Genomic DNA, 16247 nt, shown 5'->3' with positions numbered 1-16247 from the left:
TTCTCCAGCCTCTCGCCCACTCGGTGCCAAACCACTAGGGTCTGGAGGGCAGGCTTGGCGGCAGCACACGCAGTGGCAGTGCAGCCGTGGCCTGCGTCCAAGGCACTGGCTCCCGGGCAGCAGAGGGCCTGCCCGGGCCCAAGCTGCAGGGCTGTCGGCCGGACGGGGCTCCTCTGTCCCCTGGCTCGCGAGTGTGCCTGGAGGTGGTCGTGCAGTAGGGCCTGGGCATCCTCGGTGAGCTGTGACCCCGGGGGCAGCCGAACTCAAAGGTCCCATCACAGGCCTTGTCCTTGGTGGCCTGCCTTTTCTCATAAGTCACCCCTGGTGACCAGAGCTCTGCACGGCCACAGGGAACTGGCCGCTTTTGCTGTTGCCCCTACTTCTGTGCTCAGTTTTCTCCCTCCCACACTCTCTCTCTCTCTCTCTCTCTCTCTCTCTCGGTCTCCGTCCCTTCTGCTCTCTTTTGCTCAGTCTCCGTCTCCGCTTGGCTTTGCCCCAGGGTCTTGCTGTGGCCCATTTTTGTGGCCAGAAAGCCTGGCTTTTCCTTTTCCTTAAGGAAGCCCTCAGGGTTGGGCTGGAGCCCCACTTCCCCCCTTGCCTTTTCCGCCTGAGCCTCTCGTCTTCCGTCCCAGCACTCCGATCCCCTGTGCTGCTGGGGGTCCCCACGTCTGGCTCAGACTGCACACCCAGCGGGCCCTCGAGAACAAGGGGCAACCACACTGGCTGACGAGTGGCACCTAGCCATCTGTGTCCTAGAGTCACATGCCCAGTTCCCTCCAAGCTCCCACTGTGGAGCTGGGGATGGGTGGCAGGCAGGCCACAGAGACCAAACATGCCCATTTCTCTGAAGGCAGAACCAAGTCCCCGTAAATCAGTGAGCCGGAACACAGCGCTGCTCACCCAGGCAGCCGACGGCCTGGCGACCTTGTGCCCTGTGCCATCTGCCTCGGCTCCCAAGTGAGCAGTAAAGCCGCACAGGTGCGCTGTGGCACCAGGGCCGCGGGGGCAGCCAGCGCTGGGAAAGATCGCCTGTTCCCACGCCGTGTTTGTGCATGCGTGCGTGTGCGCACGCGCATGGCCTGCTGCACGACCTTGGCCCGGCCCGAGGTAGCTGGCAACAGAGGCTGTCTCCTGGCCCCAGGGACACTGCCTGGAGTGTGGCCAGGCTGGAGGAGGGGGCTGAGGTAGGAGGAGGGAAAAGGGGCCCTCTGCGGGCAGCTGCCAACTGAGTCCTGGCCGGCTCCAACCCCATAAGTACCCGTGGGCTGGAGGGAGGGCCGCACACAGGCTGGCGCACACCATGGGGCACCTGGGGCTGGTCGTCTTGGGCCTCGCCTGCTGCTGCGCAGCCGTGAGCGCGGCAAAGGTAAGCGAGGGCCCAGCAGAGGGGCCACTGGCCTCTTGCTGAGTGAGACCTGGGAATGGGACGGCACCGCGGAGGGAGGACAGGCAGGGTCACGGGCAGGAAGAGCCAACCTGAGAAACCCCAACGGTCAAAATGGCATTTCCTGGGCACTACATGTTCTGTGTATGTTCCCGTTGCAGGGTACAGCATGCCAAATTAAATCCGGTTTCATACAAGCCACGAAGTTTTGGGTGTGGGTATGGTCTATGCAGTATTTGGGATATACGTACACTAAAAAAGTCTATTTATGTGACATTCAAAGGCAACTGGGAGTCCTCAGTCTTTATTTGCTGAGTCTGGGGACCCAACACCCCCCTGGCTCTTTCCAGAGAGGTCGATGTCCCTTTTCATAGAAGGGGCCAGAGCAGACGAGCCGTCACCCAAGCTCACACAGCCACCAATGGCTGAACAGAAACCTGGAACCCCAGAGTGGTTCCCAACCTAACCTCCAGGTCCCAAGAGGGTGGTCCCCACCGGCTTGCTGGAGAGTCAGGAGGCTGCCCGGGGCGGGTACGCCATCGGCCGCAGTCTGAGGAGCAGGGCGGGGAGAGGACTTCAGGATCAAAACCCCACAGACACGTGGCCGCGTGGTGTCCACCCTCCTCCAGCTGCCCTGGGGCCTGCCCTTTGGCCCCGGAGGTTTAGGTGCTGGCCCTGAGAGGTCACTCTCTTCGGTGGGGGGAGGCTTCTCTGAGGGCAGAAAGGGCCAGGATTGCTTCCCGCCCTTCCAGCAGCCAGTGTCCCCCCTCCCCTCCTTGCCCCTCACCCAGGGCCCTAAGGCCAGTCTCCGTTCTGAGACGTGACTTCCCAGTCCCCAGGCACTGACCTGGCCTGCTGCCCCATCCCAGCAGCCGGGAAGCCTGTCAGAAAAGATGCCTGGAGGCCTGAAACCAGGCTGCTTCTCCTGGCAGGGGGAGTTGCGGGGGGTGGGGGGGCGCTGGGGGAGCAGACCCACGCCTCGCCCTCTTGAGGCACCTGGCGAGAGTTGCTCCAGCCTCCTCTCCAATTCCAGCCTCCCCGCTCCCCTGTTAGCCCCGACCTTACAGGGTGCTGAGACCCCAGCGGGGCCGAGGAGTGCGGGGCTGCCCTGCCCTTGGCCCCCTGGAACCTAGCACAGGTGAGAGCCAGGAAGCAGACCCCTGCCACGGGACCAGACAGATGGGGAGGCAGCCCCAGCAGGGGGTGAGAGCCTGGCTCTCCCACAGGGTGACCTCAAGCAGGCAGGCCTCAGTTCCCTAATGTGACAAGGGGTAGATGAGCACCAGCCCCAGAACCTTCCTGAAGATGGGCTGCATTGACCGCGTGGGGCCAGCTCCGGGCCAGGGCTGGGTGCACAGCAGGGATTCTGGTGGGGGGAGGTGAGGGGCTTTCTCAGCACTGAGCACAAAGGCTGTGAGGACTTGGCACCAGGCCACTGACTCGAGACCTGCTGGACACGGTGGGGGGCGGGGGACACAAGGGAAGCACACGGGCGTGTCTGCTGCCCATCTTCTAGATGGAGAAACAGCCTCGTAGTCACAGCTAGCTGGCCGTCGCCGAGATCCAGACCTCTACCCCACCTCCCCTGGCCTACTCGGAAGGCTCCCCGGAGTCGGAACACACTGGTTGACCCAACTTGCCCCGATTCAGGAAGCGGAACACCCTCAGGGTCCGGGACCAAGGCAGAAAGCTGCGCCTCTAGCAATGAGGCAAATGACAGGGCTCAGGGGCACGTTGGCCCCTGCTGGAAGCTGTCTCTGGGGAGCCTGTTCAGGTCGCCGCCCACCCCCATTCGGGAGACCCCCAGGGCCTGCCTGAGCCTCGGCCTCTACCCCCAGCTGGGCGCAGTGTACACGGAAGGAGGTTTCGTGGAAGGTGTCAACAAGAAGCTTGGCCTCTTTGGCGACTATGTGGACATCTTCAAGGGCATCCCCTTCGCTGCACCCCCGAAGGCCCTGGAGAACCCCCAGCGGCACCCCGGCTGGCAAGGTGGGAGAGGGCAGGGGCCGGTGAGGCCGCGCGCCTGGGGGGGCCGTGGGGCGGCTGCCGTCCTCACACCTGCCCCACGGGCCGCCCGCAGGAACCCTGAAGGCCAAGGACTTCAAGAAGCGGTGCCTGCAGGCCACCATCACCCAGGACAGCACCTACGGGGAAGAGGACTGCCTCTACCTCAACATCTGGGTCCCCCAGGGCAAGAAGGAAGGTGGGTTCGCCCTCCCCGCACCCCACAGGTGGCCCCGGGGCCCTGCCCTCGTGTCTGCGGGGCTCCGGAGCCGAACTTCCCTGCGATCGACACAGGGTGCGGAGGGAGCCGGGGGAGGGGGGCGGCATCTGGGGTGACCGGGCCTGCTCCGCTCTGCCTTAGTCTCCCGGAACCTGCCCGTCATGATCTGGATCTACGGAGGTGCCTTCCTCATGGGGTCCGGCCACGGGGCCAACTTTCTCAGCAACTACCTGTATGACGGGGAGGAGATCGCCACGCGGGGCAACGTCATTGTGGTCACCTTCAACTACCGCGTCGGGCCCCTGGGCTTCCTCAGCACTGGGGACGCCAACCTGCCAGGTCCGCCAGCTGTCCGGGCGCCGGGGCGGGGGGATCGAGTGCGCCGCACCCCGTGAGCCCTGAGCCGGGCGGGGGTGCGCCTCAGCTCCCACCGCGCTTGAGCAGCTCCCGCCAGTCCTCCTAGAAAGGCCCAGAATCCCATTAGCGGAGCCAGGGAGTTGGAGAGGCGCTGTGAGATGCAGGAGCCCCTTGGCTGCTGCAGCGAAAGAACAGAGGCTGCCAGCCAGACAGACAGACAGACAGAGTGGGACCCAGAGGCCTGGGGAGCAGGTGCAGGGAGCCCAGGGAAAGAAAGACACAGAAGATAAGACTTTGCCGGGGCAAGCCGGGAGCTGCAGGACAGCCAGACAGACAAGGGGGGCTGTGGGAGGGAGGGAGACAGAAGAGCAGACCGGTTCTCTCGCTCCCCCCCCACCCCCCGCCTGAGCCCCTCGCCTGTCCCAGCACCCCACCCGGCCAGCCTCCAGGAGACCCACCATCCAACGTCTTGGGGCTCCGCCAGGGTCTGTGCGCAGTCGAGGGCCTTCTCAGCCCACACGCATGCACTGTGCACCCCCTGTGGGCCAGGCCCTGGCACCCCCAGACCCGGCCACAGGTCCCTGACGGAGGCCCCTCTCTCACACTGCCCCCAGGTAACTTTGGCCTTCGGGATCAGCACATGGCCATTGCCTGGGTGAAGAGGAACATCGCAGCCTTCGGGGGGGACCCCGACAACATCACTGTCTTTGGGGAGTCAGCTGGAGGCGCCAGCGTTTCACTGCAGGTCTGGGGGCCCCCGGAGGTGGGACCTGCCCCCGAGGGCGTGGGAGGGAGCCCCTGGGGGCAGGGAGGAGAGGGTCTGGAACTGATGCGTGGGGTGTCCTTGGCTGAGCCCGGGGTGGACAGATGGCGTGAGGCCTTGGTGACGGGACCTGTGTGTGCTGCAGACCCTCTCTCCCTACAACAAGGGCCTCATCCGCCGAGCCATCAGCCAGAGTGGCGTGGCCCTGTGCCCATGGGCCATCCAGAGGAACCCCCTCTTCTGGGCCAAAAGGGTAAGGAGGAGCTGTGGTGGGCAGGGGAGGGGCCTCCCTCCTTTCCACTCTGTCCTGGACTGCAGCACCCTCTGCCCAGGGCACTGGCCTCACCCACATGCCTACCCCGACTCCAGATCGCTGAGAAGGTGGGCTGCCCCTTGGACGATACCGCCAAGATGGCCAGGTGTCTGAAGGTTACCGACCCCCGCGCCCTGACGCTGGCCTACAAGATGCCCCTGGCCGGCATGGAGTGTGAGTGGAGGCTGCTGGGCGGGCCCCGGGGGGCTTGGGGTCGGGCGACGGCCAGGCTCCTGGAGAAGAGAGGGGCTGCCGGCTCTGAGGCTGGCCCGACCCCGGATGGCTGGCCTCGCTCGGCAGCCTGCTGCCCCAGCACCCTCGCAGGCTCAGTCGCCCGGCCGTAAGGAGCGGAGACATTCTTTCTCTGTACCCCAGTGGGTCACGACCCCTTGGAGAAGAAGATGACCACGTGGGCTCCACCCCCCGACAAGGCACACATCCGCGGTCATTTGGGCACAATTTTGGGGAAACTCATGGACCCAAAACCAAGAGCCTTTGTCCTAGATGGTCATTTGTTCCCCTGCCACTCATGCCGTCAGCCGCACCCACCGAGCACCCACAGGAGCCTCTGGTCCTCCCAGCTCTGCTCCTCTGGGCCCGAACGCCGGGGACCCTGACAGCCCAGGGTCTGGGAGTAGCTCTTGCTCACCCTTCTGATCCTAAGGAAGAGGCCCCATCATTTGCGTCTTTACCTGATGCCAATCAAACCATAGGTCCTGAGCAAAGCGGACGCAGAGCGAACACGCGGCCCCACCTGCCAACCAGGTGGCAGTGAGCTGGGAGGAAAAGCAGCCGGCCTGGGCCTCCTGAAGCCCGCTGCCTCCACGTGCCCTGAGCCAGCTCTGCAGTCCTTTAGGGGCCAGCTCGGGGGTCTGTGGGACGATGAGGACCTCGCAGTTTCTGGCGAACACGCTGGAACCCAGCCCCGAGAGGGACTGAGCCTCTTTCTCCCTCGGTCCTCTCAATGACTTCCCCATCTTCCTCCCAGAGGCCGGAGGGAGGGAGGACAGCCTTGGGCTCTAGACCGGTGGTGCTCCACCTGGGTGGTTCTGCTCCAGGGCACGCATGACCGCATTGGGAGACAGTTTTGATCTTCACAACCGCAGAAGGGGTGCCACAGGCGTCCCGCGGGTTGAGGGATGCGGCTGGACCTCGGATTATCCCACCCTTCATGTCGGCGGTGCTGAGGCCGGAGAAGCCGGGTCTGGGTCAGAGGAGGCAGGAGGTGGGGCCGGAGTCGAGTCTGGGTACAGGCCATGTCAGAGCCGCCTCTCTCCCACCCAGATCCCATGCTGCACTATCTGGGCTTCCTCCCTGTCGTCGACGGAGACTTCCTCCCCGATGACCCCGTCAACCTGTACACCAACACAGCCGACATCGACTACATAGCGGGCACCAACAACATGGACGGCCACATCTTTGCCAGCATCGACGTGCCCGCCATCAACAAGAACAGCCAGGAGGTCACGGAGTAAGCAGTGGGTGCAGGGCCTGGGGGGCAGTGCCCAGGGGTGGCTGACAGAGGTCAGACCCGGGGCTGGGGGGGCCGTCTGGGGCGCTCTACTGGGTGGGGGTGCAGATACCCTCCCACTGGCTCTGGGTAGAGGGTCCGGTGCTGGCGTGGTCCCTGCAGAGAGGACTTCTACAAGCTGGTCAGCGGGCTCACCATCACCAAGGGGCCTAGGGGTGCCAACACCACCTTTGACATCTACACTGAGCCCTGGGCCCTCGACGCATCCCAAGAGACCAAGAAGAAGACCGTGGTGGAGTTGGAGACCGACGTCCTCTTCCTGGTGCCCACCGAGGTTGCCGTGGCCCAGCACAGAGCCAATGCCAAGTGAGGACCTGGGTGGGGAGGCTCCCTGGGGAGACCCACCCACCTGGGATGGAGCACCTGAGCCCTGAGGCCTCTCGGGAGGGTGGCTCATGGGTGGCTGCGAGGCCTGGGAAAGCCGGGCTTGGGTCCCCCCCGGGCCTATGCCATCTGCTTTATCCAGGCCTGAGAAGACCTGAGGGGGCCCCTCCCTACCTCCCAGCCTCAGGGGGCTTTGCAAACCCCCCCCCCTGCGATCCTCTGGCCAGCCCGGCACCCTGTGCCCTCTCTCACCCCACAGTCCTTCCCACTGAAAAGTTTTTGAGCTGGTCGACCTTCCCCTCTGCCGCATAGAAGGAAAGAACCCTGGATGATGATGGTCTCTGTTGTGGGTTTCAACCTGACCTACTTTCAAAATAACTTTGGCCTGGGACCACATTAAAAATCTCTATATGGGGCGCCTGGGTGGCTCAGTGGGTTAAGCCGCTGCCTTCAGCTCAGGTCATGATCTCAGGGTCCTGGGATCGAGTCCCACATCGGGCGCTCTGCTCAACGGAGAGCCTGCTTCCCTTCCTCTCTTTCTGCCTGCCTCTCTTGTGATTTCTGTCAAATAAATAAAATCTTAAAAAAAAAAACTCTATATGATAATAGCCAATGAAATGGAACAAAAGTTAAGAATTTTTAAAAAGTAAGAAGGCAATATTATACCTGGCATCTAGAGAAAGCTCCGCAGCAGCTAAGCAGTAAATGTAGCTCCGAGCTTCCTGTCAGTCAAGGCAAAAAGGGAAACATCAGAAGGTATATAGCTTGTTCAATTAAATTAAGATGCAAATTCACTTGCAGGGCAAAAAAGATCTTTCTTGCTACTGAATCGCAGGAGAAAGCTGCCTTAGTGGGTTTGGTGGAGGCGAATTATCAACACAACTGAAATTGTAGATGCCCCGAATCCGTGGCTTTGGCCCACGGCTTTCCCTTTCCCAGGTGTCCGCATCCCCACTTCTTCACGAGGCTTGTGGGAATTCCCCAGACCCTTTCCTGCTCCCCCCATGGCTCCCTCCGGAGCCCAGCCCTGCGCTGGGTGGCCCCAGGTGAGCACCTTGCCAACGTGGGTGCTCTCCCCTTCCCTCCTCAGGAGTGCCAAAACCTACACCTATGTGTTCTCCCACCCGTCTCGGATGCCCACCTACCCCAAATGGGTGGGGGCTGACCACGCAGATGACCTCCAGTATGTCTTTGGGAAGCCCTTCGCCACCCCCCTAGGCTACCGGACCCAAGACAGGACGGTCTCCAAGACCATGATCGCCTACTGGACCAACTTTGCTAGAACTGGGTAAGGCAGCCGTGAGGCTGAGCCCAGAGCCCCTACCGCCTGGCCCTGCGGGCCTGGGTTCTAGCCTCTCTTCCCTCACTTACACTTAAGCTCCCCCAGCCTCGGTACCTCTGTCTGTCTGTGAGGCCGGGGTACTGCCTGGGGCCCTGAGATCAGCACCGCCAGGGGCTCCTCGTGCCCAGCCAGTGCCAAGGCACCATACTGCGAGGGGCCCTGATGGTAAGGGCGGTGCAGAGCGGGGAGGGCTGTCCAGGCAAGCCAGGGCCCAGGGGGGCTAGGGACACAGGTCTCCAGCCTCCTGGGAGTCCCCAGCCCCACCAAGACTTTTTCCTCCCTGCAGAGACCCCAACATGGGACATTCGGCTGTGCCCACGAGCTGGGATCCCTACAGCATAGAAAATGGCAACTACCTGGAAATCACCAAGAAGATGGACGGCAACTCCATGAAGACGCACCTGAGGGCCAGCTACCTGCGCTACTGGACCTTGACCTACGAGGCCCTGCCCACAGTGAGCGGAAATGGGGCTGTTCCCGCGCCCCCCTCCAGGGACTCGGAGGCCGCCCCCGCTCCCCCCTCCGGGGACTCGGAGGCCGCCCCCGCTCCCCCCTCCGGGGACTCGGAGGCCGCCCCCGCTCCCCCCTCCGGGGACTCGGAGGCCGCCCCCGCTCCCCCCTCCGGGGACTCGGAGGCCGCCCCCGCTCCCCCCTCCGGGGACTCGGAGGCCGCCCCCGCTCCCCCCTCCGGGGACTCGGAGGGAGCTCAGATGCCTGTAGTCATCGGCTTCTAATGTCCTCGGCCCTAAGAAGCCATAGGGTGAGCCCCGGGGGGGCCTACCTCCCCTCCAGAGCTCCTCCCGAATAAAGCTTCATCTGTCTGTCTGGCACCTTCCTTTGCTCCCAAGGCCGCAGCTGGAGGAAGCAGGGCTCTCAGGCTCAGACCCCACCGCTGGGCCGACCGCCTTCCCCTGGGGTCCGTCAGTCTTCAAGCTCCGGGATGTCTGGGGAACGACCCTCCCTCTAGAGGGGAGGAGACAGGTTTGAAGACGTGAATTGTCAGAGCAGGACTGGACTGCAGGTGCGGGTCCCCCCACCCCGGGCTGCTGGTTCCCAGGGGGCACGGCGGGCACAGGTGAGAGGGGACCTGGGCTCTGGGGGCTATTGCCTCCCCTGGACCGGTGGAGCGGGCGGCACCAGCTCCTTGAGGCTCGGCAGGGGCCTCCGTGTTCTAACTGGGGTCTGGGCACCTGGCCTGGGAGGAGGAACGGACTCTGCTTTGAGCTGGATGCGAGTTGCCGAGAGAACAGAGCTTCCCACTGGAAGGTCAGAAGCAAAAGTTGCAAGAGGGTTGGGCATTGGGTGGCTCTGGCAGAGTTGGGGGCGGGAGGCGGAGGTCAGGGTCAGGGTCATTCCCACATCTGGGAGTCTGGGCATCCTTCATTGGGCGGCGAACTTAAGCAGCCCGAGGTCACCATGGCCATGGTGAGGGATCGGGGACGCCAAGAAGGGGTCATACACCTCAGATCATGAAACTCCAAAGCTAGTGCTCGAAACGATGTTGGGGGGTGTCTTCCCCACCCCTCACCCATTCTTTCGACTCTGTGAGGCCGTGCTGAGGGCTCAAAGGAGAGAAGATTCTGGAGTCCTAAGCGGCTCTGCCTGGTGGTGGGGGGTGGGGCTGGAGACAGCAGCCCCCGCGAGGCGGCCAGCACGCTTTCCCTCTCTAGCCGCAGATGGAGGGGAACTGAGTCCTGTGGCCGCCATGCAGCCCAGCTGCACAGGGGCAAACCCGCCCCCCAAGAAGGAGGGTGCAGTCGGGCTGGCCTGGGACCGCCGTGTCTACACTGGGCTTCCCGGCTTAGTCGAGGGCTCTCGGGGGTGAAGAGGGGATTCCTTGTCGCAGACTGAGGGGATGGGCCCTTGTGGCAGTGTGGGCCTCTTCTGGTGACCGTCCCTGCTCTTGGCCACCGGAAGCACAGGGATCGACAGTGGGTCCCTCCTCTGCCGCAGCAGTTCGCGCACGACTTCTCAGTGTTTCTGCCTGCCCTCAGGAGCCTCCTGGCACTGCACGAGAAACCTCACCCTCCATGGCCTCCGACCCGCCCCAGACGGGCCCGGGGACGGGCACTTCCAGCCCTTACTGGGGGAAAGCGCAGCTGTGCCTGCCTGTCATTCAGAAAATCGCATCCCGGGAGGGCTGGGCCGCGTCAGAACGGCTGGGGGCACTGGGGTCCGGGGTGTGCCAGCCCCCGGGCTGCACGGAGAAGGCCTCTCTGGCGAAGGCCAGCCTTGCTGGATGTCTGGGGGCCTGGGGGACACCTGCCGCTCTCGGGTCATCCCACAATTCCTCAGGCTTTTACCTTTACAGCCCATAGCCAGAGCATGGGGTTGGAAATACAGCTGATCCCTGAACAGCATGGGGGTTGGGCGAGCCGACCCCCCCGTCAGAAATCCACATATAACGTTTGACTCCCCAAAATGTAACATCTAGAAGCTTCATAGGTAGCACAAACGATTAACGCATACTTTGTGTTTGTATTATAAATTATCTTCTTACGATAAGCAAGCAAGAGAAAAGAGAATGTTAAGAGCTCATAAGGCAGAGAAAATACATTTATAGTCCTGGACCATATGGAGGAAAAGCCAAGTGAAAGCTGCGCACCCCCCCCCCCCCCAGCACCGTTGAGGGGCCGGCTGGCAGCTGTCCAGGGTCCTGGAGTCCTACGGGGCTCGATCCCAGGACTCTGAGATCATGACTGGAGCCGCAGGCAGAGGCTTTAACCCACTGAGCCACCCAGGCGCCCCTATGTTAACCTTTAATGGTGATGCCCAAAGAGGACAACTGGGGACGCTGAGGACGGCCTCTGCTTACCACCCTAGTGACACTTCTGTGTCCTTGGGTCTGCATCTTGGCGGGATTCCTCCCCCTGCCTCCCCTGCCTCATTTTTCAATGCTCCCTGCAGGAAAGTTTCGAACCACCCACTTCCTCCACGACATAACCAAATCACAGAGTTGGACAAAGAACATGGCCATCGCAGGGGGCTGGAAGCTCTCAGGGCTCTGGCCTAGCTCCCTTTTAGGACAAATCGGTACCAACAAGACCGTGGCCACGAGCTGGTGATTGCCCGATCCGGTGGACTTCAGAACCCCATGGTCTGGGAATTCATCTTGGCCAGTGAGGGGGACGGGGTGGTCTTTCACGGGCAGGACTCCGTACCCTTATCCTCACAAACCAGCCCCGAGCTGGGATTTGTGAACCCCAGCCAGGATGAGTGGCCCCCGTGTGCCTGGCCGAGAGAGGTGGGCAGGGTAGGGGCTTCTGCAGTGTTTCTGGGCAAAACCAATGATATGAAGAGTTGCAGGGAGGTGGGACTCCTAGGGGACAGGCAGAAGACGTGCTTAAGGAATCAGGCTCAGCTGAAGCCTTAAGGCTGGCTTGTAATCTTTCCCCTGGATTCAAAGCAAGCTCAGAAGACTGTCTACGGACGGAGGTTTCCAGTTCAGGTAAGGGCTGACCATGGACCCCAGAGAGTCCCACCTGACCATAGTCCACTGGCTAAGAACCTCCCCCTGGCCTTTTCCCTCCCATGTTGCACTGTTTTGATCTGTTTACAATCCTAATCCCCACCCTGATGGAATTCAAATCTAACCCTGAAACCTGTAAGTTCCTAACTGGTCTTAAGTTCCTTGTCCTAAACCCCAATAAAACAAGCAGAAAATGCTCGCTCTTCCTCGGCAGCTAAGAAAGGCAGCCGCCGCACTGGGTCAGGAAATGGTCCTTGCAAACGTTATTGTTTAAAAACCGGCATAAAGGGGTGTCTGAGTGGCTCAGTGGGTTCAAGCCTCTGCCTTCGGCTCAGGTCATGATCCCAGGGTCCTGGGATCGAGCCCCATATCAGGCTCTCTGCTCAGCAGGGAGCCTGCATCCTCCTCTCTCTCTCTCTCTCTGCCTACTCGTGATCTCTATCTGTCAAATAAATAAAATCTTTAAAAAAAAACCAGCATAAAATATATACAACATAAAACACGCCAATTTAGCTACTTCTCAGAGCACGATTCAGTGACATTAGTACCGTTCACACTGTTGTGCAAACATCACCACACCGAGTTCCAGAACTTTTCATCACCCCCGACGGAAACTTTGTACCCATTAATCAATAACACCCCGTTCTCCCTTCTCCCCTCCCCCACCTGGTAGTCTCTTCCACTTTCTGTGCCCCTCAGTTTGCCTGCTCTGGATATTTCTAGAGCTACCTGAAGTGGGACCGCCGTGTTTCCAAGGTCCGTCCGCGCAGCGGCGCGTCACAACGCCAGCCCTCCCGATGGCTGGAGCCATTTCCCGCGGGCGTCACTGTCCGAGGGTTATCGGGGTCACACGGTTATCACAGCACCTCCTCCCAGTCCTTTCGTTCCTGTGCCGTTGGTAGGGATGTTCCTGCTTTCCCGGCAGAGTCCCGCGCCACACTTCCCCTCGGTCGGTTTCCCTAAAAGGTTTGTCGGCTTTGGTGGTTCTTTTTCTAGTTCCTTCAAGCGCATTGTTCCGTTACTGACTTGAAATCTTCCTTCTTGTGTAATACAGGCATCGGCTGCTAGAAATTCCGCCGTTAGCCCTGCTTCCGCGGTGTCCCGTAACTTACAGTACGTTGCGTTTTTGTTTCTACTTGTGTCAAGTTATTCTCTGACGTCCTTCCTGATTTCTTCTTTGACCCTCGGGTTATTAAAAGGCTTGTTGCTTCATTTCCACATTCCGTTGCCTGCTGCTGCTGCTGCTTTTTGTGTATTTGACAGAGACAGAGATAGTGCGCGGGGGGAGAGGGAGAAGCAGGCTCCCCGCCGAGCAGGGAGCCCAATGAGGGGCTCGATCCCAGGACCCCGGGGTCACGACCCGAGCCGAAGGCAGACGCTTAACAACTGAGCCCCGCAGGCGCCCTTGCCTTCCGCTTCTACACCACTTGATTGGAAAAGACACTCGTTTATTTCACTCTTTACGATTTATTAGGACTTGTTTCGTGGCCTCACAGATGGCGTGTCCTGGGGAATGTCCCATGTGCCCTTGAGAAGCTCATGTGCCCGGCTGCCGTTGTGAAGGCCTCCGCCTCTGTGCGCCGGGTCTGACAGTGTGGTTTAAGTCCTCTGTCCCGAGCCATCGACCACCCGGATTCTCCCAGCCATTGTTGCAAGCCACGTAGTCAAGTCTCCGACTCGCTTTACAAAGATGTCAGTTTTTGCTTTAGGGATGGAGGTTTATAACTGTTATTTTTTTCTTGACGAATGGAAATTTTTATCGGGGCATACTGACCTTCTTTGTCTCTTGTTAGCTTTTTGACTTAAAATCAATGTTGTCAGATAACAGAGCCGCCCCAGCTGTTTACTGTTCTGGTGGAATATCTTTCCCCACCCTTTTTATTTTCAACCTTTTTGCAGATTTCTCTCAAAGGCAGTCTCTTTGGGGGCACCTGGGTGGCTCAGTTGGTTAAGCATCTGCCTTTGGCTCAGGTCATGATCCAGGGGTCCAGGGATGGAGCCCCACGTCAGGCTTCCCGCTTATCAGAAGCCTGCTTCTCCCTCTCCTCCCTGCTTGAGCTCTCTCTTAAATAAATAAGCAAACAAACAAGTAAATAAATAATATCTTAAGAAAAAGCTCCCCCAAACCAAAGTGAGTCTGTTTGAATACAGCATATTGGTGGAGCCTGTTTTTATAATCCATTTTGCCAAACTCGGCCTTTTATGTGGAACCTTTAACCCATTTATATTTAATTACTGGTGACTTCCTTCTTCCATTAGCTCCTTGTTTCCGCGTGTCCTATATACTTTTTGTTCAATTTTTCCATTCCCGCTTTTTTATGGATTTAGCTGATTATTTTATAGTGCACCCTTTTAATTCCCTTCCACCTTTTTGTATGTATTTCTAAAAAAAAGATTTTATTGGTTACCTTTGGGATTGTAATTAACATCTTAAACTTAGAGCAACCTAGTTTGGTAATACCACGTTCATTCAGTAGTATACACTCAGCTCTTGTAAATTTCCATCCCCGCTTCCTTTATGTATCCTGTTCCCATGAACACAGATTTACAGTTTTACAAATTTGCTTTTTACATTATATAGAAAAAAGGAGTTATACACCTAAAGTGAAATAATACAGGCTTTTTAAATGATCTATTACTTACCTCTCCTTGAGCTCTTTACTTTCTCTATGGCTTTCAGTTACTGTCTAGTGTTCTTTCATTCAGCCTGAAGGGTTTGCTTGTAGGATTTCCTGTAGGCAGGTCTACGGATAACAAAATCCCTTAACTTCCTTTATCTGGGAATGTCCTCATTTCCCTTCACCCTGAAGAGAGAGTGGGTCCCTTTGAGTTTTTCTTGCTTGAAGTCCATCGAGCATCTTAATGTGTAGATGTAGTCTTTCATCAAATCTGGGAAGTTTTCAGCCATCATTACTTCAAATAATCTCTCTGCTCCTTTCTCTCTTCTTTTGGGTCTCTCGGTATCCAGATGCTGTTAATTTGTTGATGTCACCCAACTCCTGGAGGGGACTGTTCATTTTTCCTCATTCTTTGCCCTTTGTGCTCTTCAGGGAGAACAATGTCGCCAGCCTTATCTTCAAGTTCACCGATTCTTTCTCTGCCTGTGCAAATTTTTCGTTTTTTTTCTGGTGAGTTTTTTCATTTCAATTATTGTACTGTCAGAATTTCTTTTTTTTAAGATTTTATTTATTCATTAGAGAGCCAGGGAGAACACACAAGCTGCGGGAGAGGCAGAGGGAGCGAGAGAAGCCGACTCTCCACTGAGCTGGGAGCCTGATATGGGGCTGGATCCCTGGACCTGGAGCTCATGACCTGAGCTGAAGGCAGATGTCCACCCATCGGAGACCCCCCTTCCCCCGGTGCCTCATAGCTCCAGAATTTCTATGTGGTTCATTTTCATAACTTCTCAATGTTAAGTTTCCTATTTGTTCTTACATCGTAGAGTTCCTTTGGGGTTTTTTTTTTTGCTGTCTTTGGTTTCCTTTAGCTCACCGAGCATATTTAAGGCAGTCAACTTCCTGTCTTTGACTAGTAACTTCGATGCGTGGACTTCTTCAGGGAAGTCTGCCAAATTCTTCTTTCCTATGTAGCAGCACGGTCTTCCCATTTCTCCGTGCGCTTTGTAGTTTGCTGGGAACGGGATACTGAGGATGACAATGCGGTAATTCTGGAAACGAGTCTCCCCTCCTCCAGGCTCACTTCTGTTGTCCGAGAGCTGCATCCACCGTTTCTATAGTGACTTTTCCAAACTACGTCACGCCATGCGTCCCTTGTTCGGGGACTGAAGATTCCGTCCCACGGCCCTGGTGGTCAGTGCGCGGACTGGTAGCGACCTCCTTCATCGCTCACGTCCCACGGCTGTTTGTCATCAAGCACTCCCCTGGCTGTTGTGTACTGGGCGGGGAGTGTTCCAGAGTCTCCAGATGGTTCATTCTGATCCTCTTCTCCCCGCAGCCAAATGGTCTCCACGGAGAGACTGACCCCTGAGCTGCTGCTTCTATAATTTTCTCTCGCAAATGTTTTTTTGAAATTATTTTTTAAATATTTTATTTGAGAGTGAGCGAGCTCTGGTGAGTTGGTGGTGGGGAGGGGCAGAGGCAGAGGGAGAAGCAGGCTCCCCGCCGAGCAGGGAGCCCTATGCGGGGCTCGATCCCAGGACTCTGGGATCATGACCTGAGCTGAAGGCAGAGGCTTAACCAACTGAGCCACCTGCGTGCCCCACAAATGCTATTTTTTAAGACACCCAGGCTTCTGGGCTTGTTGCTAAGCCCTTTGAAAGCACCTCTAACCTCGAACGCCAAGGGTGCTGGGGGGCTGACCCAGCTCAGTGCCCAGCTTAATGACCCCGAGGTGAGCCTGCAAAGTTAGGCCCGCACGTTTCCTTAAGTCAGTGGGAAGAAAGGCAGCTGGCTCTTCTCGCTTGTCCCGCATACGATGAACCGGTAACCATGCAACATCTCCTGTTTGCACACAGAACGCGAGTCTGTATCTCGTTTATCCGAGCGCAGGAAGTCAAAGAACCAAACCGCAACTCCCAAGC

At 58.5% G+C, this 16247-nt stretch overlaps 2 protein-coding genes across 8 annotated transcripts in view; one reads left to right on the top strand and one right to left on the bottom strand.

The window, feature by feature from the left end:
- Window positions 1-1187: 1187 nt before the first annotated feature.
- CEL (carboxyl ester lipase) lies at window positions 1188-9059 on the top strand. Its single transcript, XM_046023313.1, has 11 exons — window positions 1188-1366; window positions 3223-3373; window positions 3465-3587; window positions 3750-3947; window positions 4580-4710; window positions 4874-4981; window positions 5098-5215; window positions 6326-6512; window positions 6675-6878; window positions 7987-8184; window positions 8525-9059. The coding sequence occupies exons 1-11, from the start codon at window positions 1301-1303 to the stop codon at window positions 8970-8972; spliced, it is 1932 nt and encodes a 643-aa protein (XP_045879269.1). The 5' UTR covers window positions 1188-1300; the 3' UTR covers window positions 8973-9059.
- Window positions 9060-14903: 5844 nt separating this feature from the next.
- Window positions 14904-16247, bottom strand: part of RALGDS (ral guanine nucleotide dissociation stimulator) — a 44242-nt gene continuing 42898 nt past the window's right edge. For 6 of the 7 annotated variants that reach the window (XR_006820848.1, XR_006820847.1, XR_006820846.1 and 3 more), the window contains exon 19: window positions 14904-16246. The gene's annotated coding sequence lies outside the window, so the exon portion shown is untranslated. The remainder of the gene's footprint in view (window position 16247) is intronic. The other variant, XR_006820843.1, reaches the window with a different exon arrangement.

This window comes from Meles meles, chromosome 11, assembly GCF_922984935.1.
Source record: "Meles meles chromosome 11, mMelMel3.1 paternal haplotype, whole genome shotgun sequence".
Classification (NCBI taxonomy): Eukaryota; Metazoa; Chordata; class Mammalia; order Carnivora; family Mustelidae; genus Meles; species Meles meles.
This window is presented reverse-complemented; position numbering and strand designations above follow the sequence as displayed.